The following is a 17,457-nucleotide window of genomic DNA, read 5'->3' as shown; positions in this document are numbered from 1 at the left end:
TCCAGGGTAAGGACCTGTAATTCATGTTCCTAGCAGCCATCTACACTGAATTTCTGACATATTGGCTCAGTCAGTCAAGCTTTGGTAAACAATGTACAGGAATGAAAGGTTACAGAGCGGCTTTCAGCATCCCACATCACCTGCAAAAGGACTACAACAAAGTATGTGTATGTCTGAGGTTTCCCGCTGCTGCGTGCACTGATTCAAATGTCACTCATCACAAAACATGGAGCCACATGAAAAAAAGAAAAAAAACAAAAAAACAAAACAGGGAAGCTTTTCACTCTACAAAAGAGCTACGCTACCTTGTTTGCAATGATGAATTACAGCACTGGCTTAACAGGCATGTCCATAATGGATATTTGATGGAGTTTCAAAGTGAGTGGGCACAGCTGAGAGCAACATAACACTGCACTATATACTTAAAACTCATGATGTAGTGGAGAACAGCCTTAGATAGGTTGGAAATGGCAAGGAAATAACTGTAATGAGCAGAGCTCCCGCTACTGCTGAAATGTTCCTTTTTTGTCTCTTCTGAGGACAGAACAACACATGCACAAGACTGAGCAACACACACCTCTCACCTGTCAACAGACAACTCATAAGCAGAAAGCAGAAATCTTTTCTGCATGTTTTGCTGTATTTAGACTTGTGAAAAATTTTCAGAGTGACTTTTATCCTAGCAGGTGGTATGCATATTAGACATTAAGCTGTGATAAGAAAAAAAAAATAGACACACAATTGCACAAACACATACACAAATACATATTCAATATAATAATGACCAGCAGGACTCTACAGGATTCTCAGCAGGACTGGGACAGCACACAGGGATGAAGGGGAGGAACAATGAGGCAGATTTCTCGGCAGGAGGAAAAGTTAGGGAATGGAATGGACAATCTGCCGGAAAGACAGAAATGAAAGCGGTAAGAAAGCGACAAAGAGATACAAAATGATAGATGATGTTAGAAATGTCACCTCCGTCATTGTCTGTTCCATCACTGCAGTCAGTTTCCATGACAACGCTGCATCCAGGCCCACTCCATCCAGCCTGGCAGACGCAGCGCCAGCCGCTCTGCTCCAGGGTACAGCGCCCATGCCCGCTGCACAACCCTGGGCAGCCATCTGAAAAGGTGTGTCACGCACACACACACACACACACACACACACACATTTTTGGTATTTATGAGCATGTTGGGGAAGCACAATATGAAATTTAAATCCTACATGAAGATAAATTACCTTTCACAACCACATCCAAATCATGAGTAACTGTGGGGTGAAAAAAGTGAGAATTGGATAAGAGAAAGCAATTGTAAATATAAATTATCCCAATGGCACCCACACCTTTTTTATATCTTAATAATCACACTAATCAAAATATCACAGGGAATAATTAAACACTCCCACATGCCAACCAGCAGCTCACCAATGTTACAGTGCTCTCCCTCCCAGCCAGGCTGACAGATGCAGGTCCCGTCATGGCACTGGCCATGTTCTTCGCAGCGAGGATGGCACGCTCTCTGGTCGCACGCAGCACCAATCCAACCCTCCTCACACTGGCACTGGCCTTCTGAGCAAACACCATGGCTGCCACATGGCACCGGGCACAGCTCTGCCAAACAGGTTGGTGGAGAAATGTGTGAGAAAAATGCATGTGTGTGCGAGAGGAAGAGAGAATGATGCCGGGGGAACAAATGGAGAAATTGAGCATTGGAAGACGAGAAAAGGTAAAAGAGGCACGGGGGATGGGGCAAAGAAAAAAAAACAAAAAAAAAAAGTTGTTGGGGTGAGCCATCGGATATAGGTGAGAGAAAAAAGCGCAGGCGATTGAGGATAACCTCAGAGACTAAGAAGTCTACTTTCTCACAATACACAATCTTCCCACCTCTAATAGCTAAGCTCCCTGAAGGAGGGGAAGAGTGAATAGACTCATAATAGCAGCCAAATGATTCGTATTTGCACCGCATATTTAAACTACAGGGACTCCAATTCAGCTCTATTATTCTTTTCTGACATTTTGATCAGATTTAGTGGGTATGTTAATACCATTTTTTCTGCATCTCTCCATCTTTGTTTCTGTCAGCCCTTCTCTTTTCAGTATCCCTTCCCCTCCCTGACTCTTGCAACATCCCTTTAAAATGCTTCCCTCCTCTTTTTGTCTATTTTCTTCTCTCTCTCTCTCTCTCTCTCTCTCTCTCTCTCTCTCTCTCTCTCTCTCTCCCTCTCTCTCTTTCTTTCTCTGGAGAAGCAAAGCCTCATCCATCAGTAAAGAGAGCAAAGTGCTGGAGGCACACAAAGACTACTTATCCAGCTGCAGTAAAAAGTTATTTCAATTTAAATATACATAGCATGGAGAGGGAGGAAAAAGTGGATTAAAGTTGGAGAGTTTTTCAGCTCTCTATTAGAATTACATTAGCTTAGCTATGCTTCAACAAGGCCTGCATGTAGAATTGCTGGGTCCTTTTGATTAAAAGCCCTGCAGGTAGAGAGAGGCCACTCATATCTCAGGTATTCAGCCATGGTCTATCATTATCATGGGCTATATCACTATATTAAGGCATGCATGCACCTGAAAGCAGAAGCTAATGCCAATTGCCCGAAAATCACTGGTGAGCGTGCTAAATCCCTCCCAACACCAGCGTTAGGTTTTGTTGTGGAAACAGAGGGAAGTCACTACTTTCCTCTCTGTCAGTTCACACTGGAAGGACAAGGACACTTTTCTTACCATGGAGCACAGAGTACTGCATTCTATATCTTAGACACCGCAGTCCACTTGCTTTAGTGTCCAAAGCATGTTTACTGTCTTGTCTAAAATACAGCCACTGTAGTACACCTGGTTTTGTATTCTCATCGCAACTCACTGCCTTTTCTTCACAATCTTTGCAGAATTGCAGAGTGCAAAGGAAAGTTATGGTAGCCGTAGATGTAAGAAATCATTTAGAACCAAACACTGACTAATACATAGTGCACAGGTAAAGGGGGATGCAATAAACATCAGCAAGTTATTTCTAAATGCCACGCTGGAATGTTCAGTCTCTGAAATGCCTTGCAGCAAAGTGAAAATAAAGGTCTTTCTTTTTCTCAGCTTCCTTTTTCCCCTATTTTAGCTAAAGGGAACATGCGCATGTGTATGAGAATATTGTATGTTTCTTACACTATAAATTCACAGTTAAATGTGTGTTTGAATGCGTGTGTGTGTGTGTCCCTCATCATAGTGTCATGAGGGAAAATCTCATTTACAACCAGCATGAAGAGAGAGCAAACACACACACACACACACACACACACACACACACAGACCCATTTCACAGGATGGCTCCAATCCATATTTCTCTCTCTCATGTCTATCAAATCCCCAGAAAATAGTATCTGGCAAGGCCATGCATGCTACAAGAACACTGGCAAACTAGTGATGTGCACTTGCAATTTTGGGCGTGTTTTTTTCTGAGGGTGAACAGTAATCCTCAGGTCTTACCAGTGTAGCAGTCTGGTCCCGTCCAGTTGGGCTGGCAGGCGCAGGTGTCTGACTCAGGGAGATAGGTGCCATGTCCTGAACACTGCTCCTGACAGGCTGGCAGTGGGTCATCACAGCTCACTCCTGCCCAGCCTGCAGAGCACACGCACTCCCCACGCACGCACACGCCGTGCCCGCCACACTGAGGGTCGATGCAGTCCACTGCAGAGAGAGAGAAAGAGAGAGGACAAAAGGCAAATGAGCTGGGGTGGGAGGGGGGCTGCCTCATTATAATCATCAGTTCACCAAGTATGAAAGCAGTGTTCTTTGCATCCCATCCAGGAGTTAACCACCCTCGCTACAATCCCTGTATCTGTTCCACAACATTGCACTTCATAGGACACTTAGAACTGAGGCTTTGATAAGGGGTGAAATGGGTTGGTTTGTGTGTGTGTGTGTGTGTGTGTGTGTGTGTGTGTGTGTGTGTGTGTGTGATGTGGTCTGCGTTACGCTGTGTTAGTGTGTGTAATTACAGCCCTGAGCGCCAAGCCAAAGCTCAGCACAGTTCAGTTCGGCTCAGCTCCGCTCAGCTCAGCTCTGCCACTCAAGGTCAAAAACCTGATTCAGTCTCCACAGGCCGAGTTACTGGGGGCGACAGCTGGGCTGTCTATGGGACAGCTGTGCCTTCAGGATATGATCAAGTGTAACATAATTGTTTTAAATATCACATCTTTGTTTGTTTTTGCTAATTTATTGGGTTGTTTTACAACGTGCAGCCGCAAGTGGAGGGTCTGACAAAGGCCCATGGCTGACTTCCTGTCCAACTGCAAGGTGCCTTGGCAATTTGAATCTCTGATATTTCTGTCGGTTGAACCCTAGGACATTTTTCAGTCTTGTAGTTTTATGTTTTGTTTACACTAACATAACAATATAACAACAAATAACAGAAATACAACAATTCGATGATTTATTTATTTATCATTTTAATTATTTTCAGGATAGCTTAGAAATGGCAGTATTTGGCATGTTAGAAGTGGTATATGTGTTCCAGGTCAGCTTTTATGGGGGAGAAAAACTCATGAATTTAAAATTGCTTTTTTTTTTTTTGTTTGTTCGGTTGTATGTGTTGACACCCCCTGAGAATCAGTATATGAATAGGTGGAGTAGAGTTTCATTTATAAAGGTAAGCGTATAGGAACTATGTACAGACATTTGGGCCTGAGTACTGTCAGAAAACAGTATTGTAATGCAAACTGTATCACTATTCTTTTCACAGATTTTGTCATTCCCATTCTTTTTCTCTTTCTTTTTTCTTTTTTCCATTCGAGATAAACATGTTTTACGTTGTTGCCTCGTGTGTTATAAAGACGAGGTATTATGTTGCCATGGAGTCAGTGAGTTAGCTCTTTGCTTCATGTTTTTGCAGCCTACATTTGTGAACATTTTGCTAAATCTGCACCATGAAAAGTCATGCTGAATTAGCTACCAGCAGTTCCTATTTTTGCTGTAACCATGACGGACAACAATCACTCAGATTGCTTTTGATATTGCAGAAAAGTCTAAATTTGATGTGAAATGGTTTTTGAGATGAGATGTGAAGTTATAAAGAGTGAGTTTTTACATGATTTCTTGGTGGGTTTACGGATATCTGTCCTTGAAGGACATCAGGTGCCGTAGCTGAAAAGAAGAAGCTCCACAGACTCCAGCAGTATGATTTCTGTGGTTTTCACTTTGACACTGACACTGTCAAAATAAGGTTTATGAGAGGAAGAAGAGGTCAAATTTATCTAAATGGAATGCATTTGAACCCAACTGATGTAAATTGCATCAATTATGTTCAACATTAAAATTCTCTACTAAAGCTGTATTTATTGGTTATTGGCCACTTGGGGCCAATTAATCAAGCAGAAAAGACAACTGACATTACAACTTTATAAAGTTGTTACTATGAATATGTTAGTATGCCTATTTACACACCCAGCAGACACAAAGCAGCATTAGCATTCATTATTAGTCATGTTTCTGTCTGCTTAATGAATGTAAGTCTTGTACCAGTATTCATTCTTCCTTTATCTATGTTTGACAATTACTGGTTACCTAAAATCCTTGACTTTGCTGTTAGTGAGGAGTACAGGTCTTTTGCAATAAACTGGCTGAGAACCTCTTTATCCTCTCCTGTTGCTGATGTGAAGTAGAAGGCACCACACTGGACAAAAGCTGAACAAAAACTGTGAGAAGAAACAAGTGTGTGAGAAATGTTGAGGTTGGGCGGTAGAGAAGCAGAGTCGTGCACAGGAGAGGTTGAGCGAGACATTACTGAGGATGAGTAATTATTGAAAGCATGAGTTTTATCAGGCAAAAAGGATCAAATATGACAACATGCGATGTTACTACATCTGCCATGTCAAACAAATACAATCAAACCGTTCTCCAGATAAAAACCAACCGATTCAACCGATTTCAAGGAGTTATTTTTTTTTCTAAGGGTTTATGATCTACATGGAGTTGAAAAGTTTCTGGTTGCTTAGCATCTGGATAGGCTACATTGATAACAAGTGTGTATCGACAGCAGACTTTCATGAACTTACATGGTGGAAAATAATCCACTGTCATATGGAAGCGTAAAAACATTGTCATGTCAAGCATGATTTGACTTATTTTCCTTGGTTAATACTTGTACTGTATTTGTCTCTATATAATATCAATTAATGTACATGAAATGTCCAGTTTCAGTCAACACCCTGAACACCTTATCACCCCAGGCACCTTATCAATATCATACTAATAAATTAGAATATCTGAATAACAGGTAAATAGTAGTAAATAAGTAAATAAATAAATAAAGTAAAGGTTATCTGTAATTAAAATAATACAAAATGATAAAATAATAATAATCTAATATTCTAATAATCTATAATCTATCTAATGGCTTCACACATTGCACCAGAAATACAGGGCCAACCATGACTATATTATAAAGCTAATGTAAAGGAAATTTTGCAAGAGTTCAGTTACGTTTAATTTAAATTACCCAAGTGTGTTCAGGTCCATTTGACTATCCGTATTTGTAAGACCTTTATTTATTTATTTATTTATTTTTTCAGAATGTCAACATAACAAAATGTGACCAAGCAAATATCTTTAAATGAACATCAACTCAATTCTCAAACACGCAAATGTGTAAAAAACAAGGATGAAAACTGATTATCTTTTCAGTCAAAACAAAGACATGATTCAACAAAGAGCACTGAGCACACTGAAAAATACTGCCCTTCCCTTAATATCTATATATTATATATATTATATACTATATATATACTATATATATATTACAGACATTGAAACTGTAGTGAAAGGTATAATGTTGCTGGTATGATGTCCACATGACTATCAACAGATCATTTTCACTGTCTGCTTTTTCTGACATTCAAATATTTCACGTGGTAAAAAATAGGCGACATGCTGAATCTCGATGATGTGAAATGCTGCAGAGCTGAGCTGCTCAGATATTTATTTATTATTTTTAAAGAAATGTGACCAATATACAGTATGTGTTGAGTGGAATATCTTAGAGATGAAAAATAAACCAAATGCAAAAATATCACATGCCATTTCTTTTGTCACTACTTGGCTAACAAAAATACTCAGCCTGGCCAACTCATCAGTGTAGCTCTCCATAATATTTTTAATTGAGAATGAGACTTTTGATGTTTTCTATCTTATTCCTTTTGTTCTATCTAATTCATATTATATCTCATAAGTGTAAATGTCGGCAAAATGGCCCACAATTGAGTACAATGTTAAATGTGGCATAGCTTACATTTCTTAGGCTATATTTCAGCTCATCTGCTCAGCGTTGGTTAATGTCCTCTTACCATCCATGTAGTCAAAGGCTTCAAGGCATGTGAGTGGGGGTTGTTTCAAACACTCAAGACTGTCTTGTATGACCTAACATCGTGGGGATTCAAATCACAGGATCCGTCAAATGCTGCTTCGAGGCATTCAGCGGAAGGGAATTCAAAATTGTTTAGAGCGGTGGAATTCTGAGTGTGGAATGTTTAAGCCTACTCATGAGCTGGAATCAGACATCATTCACATGCAGTTAGCTCCGGCATGAGTGTCTTGAGGCTTCTGTGTTGCTGTAGCCTGAGGGCCCCGCATGACGTTTTAGAAAACACGGGATTTCCTTTCTGGGACCACTGAGCCAACAGAGAACCACTGGATTGAACCACTTCATTGTACCCGGCAGTATCTTTCCCTGCTAGCAAAGCCAAGAGCCAGAATGGACTATCACCGTGCTTCAGAGATGAATGGAGCAGCTGCAGAGTATCAGAACATGTGCATCAAGTCTAAACATAACATACTGTGCAGAGAAGAAAAGGACTTCAGTGACTATGTAGGTACAAACAAGGAGTCTCAGATTGAGAAAGCTTATGCCACTACACCGAGTGAGGTCCGAGGGGACGTTGAACGAAGGGGATTTCTACATACACCACTACGTGCAACCAAAGCCATGCAGTTCCTCACTAAAGGCTACAAAGAAAAAAATCGAACAAATCTTTCGATCTTAGTTTTGAAAATCATTCAGTTCTGCCATTCAGTCATTTCTGAAACATGGAAACCTAGTGATGACAATGTGTTTACTGTACAGAGGGAATAATCCTCTGTCAGTCTTTCACTTCTGACTTCATCCTTCCCTCTAGTATAACATGGAGTGTCAAACTAACATGTAATCTACGTATATGATACACAATGCAATCTTTGATGAAAACCACGAAGAGATGGTGATATCGAGCTGTTTTTTCTCTGTGAACACCACCTCATGCCCTTCTTTGGTAAGGTAATTATTCAGGTCACCCAGTTATGTATTGAAGAGAGCCCAGAATTCCAATACTGTTCTTCTGAGGTCAATATTGACATTGATATTTGATAAAAATGTCCTGGCTATTTTTTTTCTTAATATAAATACATAACCATCCCTTAAATTAGGTTAAGTCAGCCATCTCTAATGAATAAACCACATGATGATCTCATTTTACCTCAATTATATCTTTGGAATTTTTGTACTGCAGAACAATTTCAATTTGTCTGTGATGAGATGAAATGAATTGCACATATGCCGCTATTATGATCTGACTTGCATTATAGAGAGCATTTTAATACAGGGGAGAGATGCTGTACATGTAATGCATTATACTTGTAACACACACGTGGTGAAGTCAACATGTCCACATGTGGCCAGTGCAGCACTAAACATCCCTGAGATGTATGAGCAGCACTCGTTCAGTCTGCAGCAAGGCCATTTGGAAACTCGCTTCCTGTCAGTCTAAATTGTTTGAATTTTAGTAGTTTTAATACTTTTAAAAATAATAAAATAGACACACAGTGCAGTCTTTGACACTGATTGTACTTAGCAGTTGGTTGGTGGATGGTTTGTGAGAGCAGACACATGTAGGTTATTTTCCTGAACCTATTGCATATGCAAGTAAAAAATCAAGTAATGTAGGCAAGTACAGCAATTAGTAAATTGTAAAAAATATCACTATGATGGCAACTCTCCACAACATTACTTATACTTTGTTTACCTCCCAAACAGGAAAGAGGGTGGTCTCAGTAAACTTGCAAGGTAGATGATTGAAACACACACACACACGACACACACAAGACATTCTTTTTTGTTTTTCCGGACTGTTTAGATCTAAAGATCTAAATAAATAACACTGTACACTGTAACCACTGTAACCATTTTATGCTTTCTTTTAATTTCTATTATGTTCCTGTGTGACATTTTATGTGCTATTTTCTCCACAGTTCAAGAGCATCTGACTAAGATTGCTTCAGCCAACTCTGAGGCGTTGGATTGGCAGTGGTGACCGAGGGAGTGTGAGTATGGCTACTTTGAAACTGCTGGGTACTTTCACCAGCAAGATGCCAAAAGATGGTAAAACTAAGATGATACTTTGGACAGCAACTAATTCATCATGAACTCTTTGGGGATTTACATCAATTCATCTGTATTTATGCATTTCAGCCACATGTGTATGGTGATGCGAATGCAGAAGAAGAATTCCAGCACTGTTTCAAGGAAGGAGGAAGGAGGTCTTGGTCTTCACAGTGAGGAGGTGAATAGTTTTTATGTCAGCCAGTCAGTTCATCTGATGGAGCCTCTTCAACAAGCAACACTTGCTGATTTGTGCATCTCTGCTACTTTATACTTTCAGTGAAAAACTTTCATGGCGTTGGTAGTGACCTTTCCCGAGCTGATATTTTTACATGAACTTATGTATTTAAATGTTTTTTTTTTTTAAATGTCACATTCAAGGAATGTCTTACAGAACATACATTGGAATGTGAAGTCACATAGTGATAAATTAACAGCTGCTGGTAATACTTAAATCATAAGGATGCTATAGTCTAGATGGTATTGCATGCCCTTCATAATCAATTCAATCAACCCTTCAATAAGATCCTGTGCATTTTACTGTGTGATCCTAAAATATTTGTTTTCACAACACATTATAGTTCAAGTCTCGAAACAATTAATCATTCAGTCACTCAATTTAATTTACCATCATAAAAATCTCTCAGGATCATTCCCCCTCCTCACTGAGGAAGAACCGCTGTTTCGCCACCAAAAACAAATGCCTGAACAAGTCACTAATGTTCAATTGCTGTGCGACAGTTTAAAATGTCCATGGGTCACAAAAAAAATTTATAAATTGCATAATGCTAATTCAGCATTCTTATCCACTATAAAATGATACATGTTTTCCATTTTACAATTATAGTCATAAAGAGCATTCATTAAAGGCCAGTTATGAAGGCATAATGCCTGACGAGGTGTCCATTATCAGGACTTAATGGACGATGCAGGGGGGAAGACCAGAACGGTTGCCTCTGCGGAGGTTCATTAATTCCTGATTATGGACACATCGAAGGGCATTATGCTGCTTATACCACTGTCATCTACCAAAGAAAGAAAAATGGCAATTTTGAATGCCTGACTGCTTGATTTAATAACACGGCAAACAGTTGACAAACATGATTCGACGGTATGTTAAACAACAAGACTAGCCAGCCATCCAGCCATGTCATCATCCCCAAAACAATATCAACATTTTTGATCAAAATACTCTGTAGACCTGACCACATCTGCAAAGTCAGGCCATAACTCTCTGTGGGTTTGAGCTACTGTCATCAATTAGTGCAACTTCATGTGGGCCATGTTCATGTTGACCTTTAACAAGTGTACTGAGCCGTTTTTGGAGTGTAGATGTGACATTATGAAGAGGCTCTGCTTTTAAAAGTGGAAAACTTCTTACCTTGTTCACAGTTAACTCCCTTGTAGGCTGGACTACATATGCAGATTCCCTGGATGCAAGAGCCGTGGTTGGAGCACGTAGGGTCGATACACTGACCTTCCTCCACATTACACTCTGCCCCCTTCCACCCTGCCAGGCACACACACCTTCCTTTCTCATACACGCCGTTACCGCTGCACAACACGGGGCATGAATCTGCAAGAGGACAAACATAGATTACACCCACATACTCCGTAGAACACACATGCAAAGACACATACACGCACAGTGCTGCAGTATATTAGCTGGGAGACCGCAGTAACCTACCATGAGTGGGGCTACGCTCTCTTATCTCAGCTGGTGCGCGGATTCAGCAAATCCTCAAGCAGCCCCTGTCTCCCTCTCTTTCTCCTTCACACACACACATGCTCATACACACTCGTACGCACGCATATACACACACTGCAGCTTATCCCTCACGCTGTTTCAATTTACTCAAGCACCACCTGAGCCCAGCTACCACTGCAACCCAGGAATTGTAGAAAATCCCCCCCAACGTCACCTCACTCGCTCTGAACAGGCCGTGAAAACAATCGTGAAAACGGAAGATTAGGAAAGAGAGTATTAGGGGTTTATAAAATGAGAGTGGAAAGCAGAGCTATCTCCAAGCAGGGATGGAGAGCTGTGTGGCTAATTTAACGACAGCCAGGTAGAATAAAGTCAGAGAGTGTCTGATGACGCACTGACAGTTACACCCCCCACCTTCCTCTTCATTTCAGCTGGAGGAGGTATGGCAGCTCCAGACTTCAAATGGATTAGAAAGATGATCCAGAACTAACAGCTTTTTTTTTTTTTTTTTTTTTTTTTTTGCTTTTTTGCTTTTTTTTTCTGGGATAATTTGCGATGAAGACCCCGTGCATTCATGCATTCGGGCATGCGTTGTGTGTTTATTTGATCCTTTGTTAAATCTAACACTCCGTACCCCACAGTTAAAAATTTACGCTTCACTTTTTTAAAACTCTCGCCAAAACTTGCTGTCTAACTTTTCAAACAGAGAATGTCACAATGTGGGCAAATGAGCAATGATGAGAGGAACGACTGAATGAATAATAGATGTGATATCATATCAGCTGTTTCTACACAATGAGGCTGATACAACTACAATAATTTTACATAGAAGGACGGAGGGCGAGAGAGAGAGAGAGAGAGGAAATGAGGAAGGGAGTTAAAGCAAGAGGGAGAGAGAAGACAGAGAGGCAGCGAAAGAAACAAATGACGGAGCGGCAGTAAGAGTAGAAGAGTAAAAGAGACAGGTAGAGCTGTAAAGATGATATACCATAGAACGGTAGCAGTTAAAGGGTGGTGGTGTTATACATATACATTTTTCCTATTGTCAGCAAATCCTATGAAAAGCCTTTTTTTAGTGTATTGAAATCTCTTATTGTTCCAATTTGTTTAAAACATCAGTGAGCCATACTTTTACTTATGATAAAAATTATTTTGTTCTCTTTTTTTTTTAACAGAAATACTAAACAGAATTAAGGCTTTTAATATAGAAAAAATATTTTTAAGATGTTTTATTAAGGGTGCTTGAAAAACAACAGTATGCAAGCAACAGGAAGAAATTAGAGTGGTGAGTATACCAGACTGTTAATGCTGAATTTATTAGGTCCACAGGCCAACATGGAATAATTGTTGAGTTTTCATTTACAGAAAAGAGCATCAACAGCAAATTATCACGCGAGCACATTAGAAAAGACGAAGGGGGTCTTCCTAAAACGTGAAAAATTATAAGATAGAGGAAGCAAAGAATAATGTAATGAATATTGTAGATCAGTTTTAAATAAAGGCCTGACTCTACTGCTGTGCTGTAGATGACTGCCAAAGGTGGATGGACCAAAGGTGCATTAATGGCTGAAAAAATGTACTCCTTTGTGACATTTGCTAAAACTATTAAACTTAAGTACATTACTGAACCTTAAAGTAAAAAAATACAGGAAGTTCATAAGTTTTAGACAAAGTGACTGTAGAAGTAAATGTGCTTGGGGCGCATAGGGCTTGAGTGTCACACAGAAATTCAGAAGGTCAGAAAGTATTGAGACATACTAACTGTTTTCATGAGGTTTGTAGCTAAAAGGCATGTATAAAACAGTACCAGTTTAATCTTTTAGCAGACATTTTTTTTTACCTTTGGCACAGTCAGGACCCAAGAATCCAGCGAAGCAGTGGCAGTGTCCAGCCACACACTCTCCGTTTCCATTACAGTCAGTGGAGCAACCATCCATAGAGTCTGAAAAAAATACACATTCGCAAATTAAGCATAAAATAACAACAAAACAAAACTTGACATTACCCTGCATTCAAATCTGTAAGCTGACATTGCTCTCTGTTATTGAATGAGATATCTGATAAGCAATGGATGGCTCCCCAGACTCAAGGGCTATATTAGATTAGTCTGATCCAGCTGCTATCACTCTCTGGGGAATGGCCAAGCACTCACTTACACTCAGTAGCATTAAGCACATTATACTGCATTACAGGTTGGAAACACACTGCTTACAAATTTACAAACATCAAAGCTTAATCAACAAACTGTTTACAAGGCCGCAGTTTGGAACAAGATAGAACAACATAAAATCTGACACAGCAGTACACAAGTTAGTCGGGAATGGGTAATACCGCGTCGCCACAGTAGCTAGTCTCTCTGCACAGCGAAGATCAATGTAATGCTTGTTCCTACTCATGCTTTGTCTTGATATGTGTGTTTCATCATATTCTCCTGTAGGCTTTATGGGTTTCATCATTTTCCTTCATTGGACTTCAATTAGCTGCCTTCCTTTTACTGTTCTTCTTTTCTCCTATTGATACGTCCATCATGTCAGATCTCATTCTCTGGATACAGACAGCATGGCAAAGATAAATGAAGAGGGAAAGCACATCTGTGCTTTTAGAGTATTATATAAGCCTGCTGAGCTCTGACAGCTCTACTTGAGATGGAAGACTCTGGTAGAGAAGAACCCAGAGGCTGGCAGAGTTGGGGATCCGAACTGTGCTGTGAGTTGTCTCGTGCCAGGCGAGCTCTATCTCAGCGAGATAGAGTAATTAAAATGGGTGTCAAGCATGTCATCCTTTATTTGACCCTGTGCTGTCCTGCTCGGATCCTCTGAACGGGCATCGACTCGAGAGTCAAACCACTGCAGTCCCCTGGCTCACTCTGTTCAGGGAGCATGGATGACAAATCCTTCGGTGGCAAGGCTCGATCACACGCACATGTGCGCGCGCGCACACACACACACACACACATTTATAAACACATGGATGCAAAGTTATTATTTGACACCCGCCTTGAGGCACGTGTGACACATGCTAATGAGACAGCCCCTGCCAGTAGCCGACAGCACAGCGTTATCCTCCACAGCAGCACATCACTACAGAAACCAAAGTCATTTTCACCTCCATCACCTGTCATCGTCATACTGATGGAGAGAAGGAGTGGCAATCATCTTTTCTCCCACACAGTCAGGAGGACTCACAAACCTTTCCCTGAATGTGTCTCTTTCTCTCTCTTGAAAAAGAAAAAAAGCCTCACAGGCACAAATTACAAAATACAATATTGTATCTGGCACCTGACTCCTCCAATAAACAAAAACTCATCTGCAAGGTCACAGAGTTCCTTTTAATCCACTGGAGAGAAGTGATCCGTTAGAGAGCCTCATAAGGCTTTAAGATGCAGGTCTGCCAGTAATATAAGCTCGGTTTCTTTCAGGTCAATGTCTCAACTATAAAAATATCCAGGCAATTAACAGGTGATGTATGATGAGCCATGTCTTTATTTGTTACAGTACATTGTGTGTGTGTGTGTGGGGGGGGGTGCGGGTGAGGAGGCATCCGTGAGATATCCACTAAGATCTTTCGACCGACTAAACCCTTTCCAGTTAGAAATCACTCATGCCATAAGTTATTGCAGTTAAATGCTATTATAAAATAGGTGCTTCCAGCCAAGTGATGTGATTGGTCAAATAAGCATTCCAATTGTACTTTATGAGCCCGTAAAGTCTCAGCCATGCTTTATGATCCTTGAGCTTTATGAATTTATGAAAAAATGAAATGGCTGCTCAGCTAACTAGAAGCATCCAGCCACTAGCTGACCACTTTTTCTGTTTATCATCCATTTTGTTAAAAGTTCTAGGATGAAACTTTTTCCTCTTATTTTGTTGGCCATTGTGTAAAAGATATAATATGCAAGAGGACGTGTGATGACAGCTGAAGTATAGCAATTATGCATAATTAATAGCCCTGCAGGAAGCAGCACTCTCTGCCTGAGTACATTCAGAGCAGAATTAAAGAAGATGGGGCTGGAGTGTAGGTGGTGAAATGGCAGAAATCATTAAGCTGTAGCTTTCATGGGTCACATGTAAATGACAATAACTGTAGAGGGAAAAAATGGTTTTCTCTTCCTCCACTGCTGTTTTTTTTTCAACACAAAATGTAGAAAATATGGCTGACAATTCAATTTGAATGGACATAATGGACTGATATTTACTGATATTTTTTATATCATCCGACATTCGTTTTCTTTTTCATTCTTTCTCTCAAAATCTATTTGTACCCATTTATACAATACAGTCAGTCACTGAGAAACAACTGTGTAGTGTACACACTTATCGACATTTGTGCCGACAATTTTCTGTCCTCCTCATCAGCACTGAATTAAGATGTAACTGAAAGCTTTTCGTGGGTGTGTGTATTATCAGTTATCAGCTCACCAAACACGTGGCTTTGATCGTTCCGTGACAACTTACTTCTTTCTTTTCATCTTTATCAAGATCATGGTTACAGTGATTATCCATGACAGTATTCAGTGTCTCATGTAGTCACATTTATCATTACTCTCGCAAGTATGTTTAAACACCAACATGTTTTACACAGTCTGTCCTCTTGTTTGCATTGCAACATGCAGACTGTATCTTTGCACATGAGAGTCATTTCACGTATTGTTTTCATATTCTTTACGTTCTCATATGTTCCTTCTGGTCATACTGATATACTCTATTGATTTTACTTTATTTTATTTTATTTATTTATTTTTATGGGAGTCTTTTCTTATTTATACACTCTGCCTCGTTGTTGTATCCGGTTACTATTTGCCATGGAAAAGCTCAGTTTCCCGACAGAGATCATCTCATTTCTCCATCATCTCCACATAAAGCTCCAAACTGAGCTTCAGCATATGGAGTCTCTTATTAGAATCCATTGTACTGTAGCTCAGAGGTTTTGATTTTCTGCCTTCAAAACAATGCAGTATATGTTTGTAACCCTCGTTAGAGGTGTCAATGGGCAGTGAAATGAACAGCGACATCAATCTATTTATATTATTTTCCTCTTTCAAGCCAAATCACTTGATTAATTATTTGAAAAACTGATGTGGACTAAAGGCTGCTATTCTGAGGCCATCTGTTGTGTCTGTATTTGTTTTTATTATTGAAGAGGAAAAGGAAAGTTTGCTTTTTGTAAACGTGCTTCGCAAATACGTTTGACTCAAAATGGGTCTGGTATATTCCAGACGTTACAGGCAGCAAATTGGTCAACAAAGTTTTGACAGCCCTGAAATAAAATCTGTGTTAAGCTGTCACATGTCATTGTACAAAAATCTCTGTCAGCGTGATGATGAAAGATGTCTTCAGTGCACTGTTTTCCTACTATGGAGCTGTTGTGAGACTCATATCTAGCATCAATAAAGCTTGATGCAGTCTTCATTATCATTTACTAAATAATGTAAAAATAAATAGTGCAGGGCCAGTTAAAGATAAATGAAAGAAAATTCCAAAAAGTAATGTCATGAAGTGCTTCTCATTATACCTCTTCATCACATACTGCACAATTTGTAATTGACATATTACCTGGCAGCTTACAAACTGCATATAAATTATCAAGACCCCCCCCCCCCCCTCCCCGACCCCGGTTATTTTACCGTGCTACTTTCCCAACAGTTTTTTGTTATTTCAACATTGTGCTCTTATGGAGCACTGGACAAAGTGGGAGTGAAGAAACTGCCCTTGTAATTATCCACTTGTCTATATTCAGCCACGTACTCTTGCATTATTCACATCCTTCAATTTACACTGCCGTCCGTGTATGTCATAGCAATGAGCTGCAGTTAGCAAGCCCTGTCATTACTACTGGAGCTGTCCTCCCCTTTCTATTGGCTTTCTCCTGCCATGCCAAACTCACTCTTGGAACAGGAAAAGTTCCCTCAAAATGAGTTTCAAACCACTCTTGCGTATCAGCAGATGAAAGGGGGGAAAACATAAGGGGAGACAGTGAAGACAGTAGACAGACAGTAGATAGATACAAAGAGATACAAACACTGAACACAAAATGTTATTAGAAGAGTTGGGAAGAAAAATTGCCAGTTTTAATATTGCCCTCACCTATGGGGGTGCTATGGAGTAACACCTGCTCCAGGTTACGTCCGTCGTTGTAGAGAGCAAGGTGCCAGGTGCCAGGGTCCATGTACTCAATGAAGCCTGTTTCTTGGAGGCCGCTTAGCAGCAGGCCTTTGGGAGCTTTGGCAGTTGAGACGGGATCAGTCAAGGACCTGGGCAGCGCCTTACCATCCAGCAGTTTCACAAAGTCGAACTGGACACAATCAAACAACAACTTATCAAAACCTGCAAAATATCAGAAACAGCATAAATA

At 40.2% G+C, this 17,457-nt stretch overlaps 1 protein-coding gene across 1 annotated transcript in view; it reads right to left on the bottom strand.

Moving 5' to 3' along the window:
• The window catches only part of tenm1 (teneurin transmembrane protein 1), a 157,723-nt gene that overhangs the window by 57,746 nt on the left and 82,520 nt on the right, over positions 1-17,457 (bottom strand). The window contains exons 8-14 of the mRNA XM_046406138.1: positions 17,190-17,397; positions 12,947-13,048; positions 10,780-10,974; positions 3,479-3,679; positions 1,430-1,615; positions 1,243-1,272; positions 979-1,125 (exon numbers count right to left, since the gene is read on the bottom strand). Of these exons, the coding sequence (XP_046262094.1) occupies positions 979-1,125; positions 1,243-1,272; positions 1,430-1,615; positions 3,479-3,679; positions 10,780-10,974; positions 12,947-13,048; positions 17,190-17,397 (1,069 nt within the window). The remainder of the gene's footprint in view (positions 1-978; positions 1,126-1,242; positions 1,273-1,429; positions 1,616-3,478; positions 3,680-10,779; positions 10,975-12,946; positions 13,049-17,189; positions 17,398-17,457) is intronic.

Source organism: Scatophagus argus, chromosome 12, assembly GCF_020382885.2.
Source record: "Scatophagus argus isolate fScaArg1 chromosome 12, fScaArg1.pri, whole genome shotgun sequence".
Classification (NCBI taxonomy): Eukaryota; Metazoa; Chordata; class Actinopteri; family Scatophagidae; genus Scatophagus; species Scatophagus argus.
The sequence above is the reverse complement of the archived record's forward strand: the minus strand, read 5'-3'. Positions and strand labels throughout refer to the sequence as shown.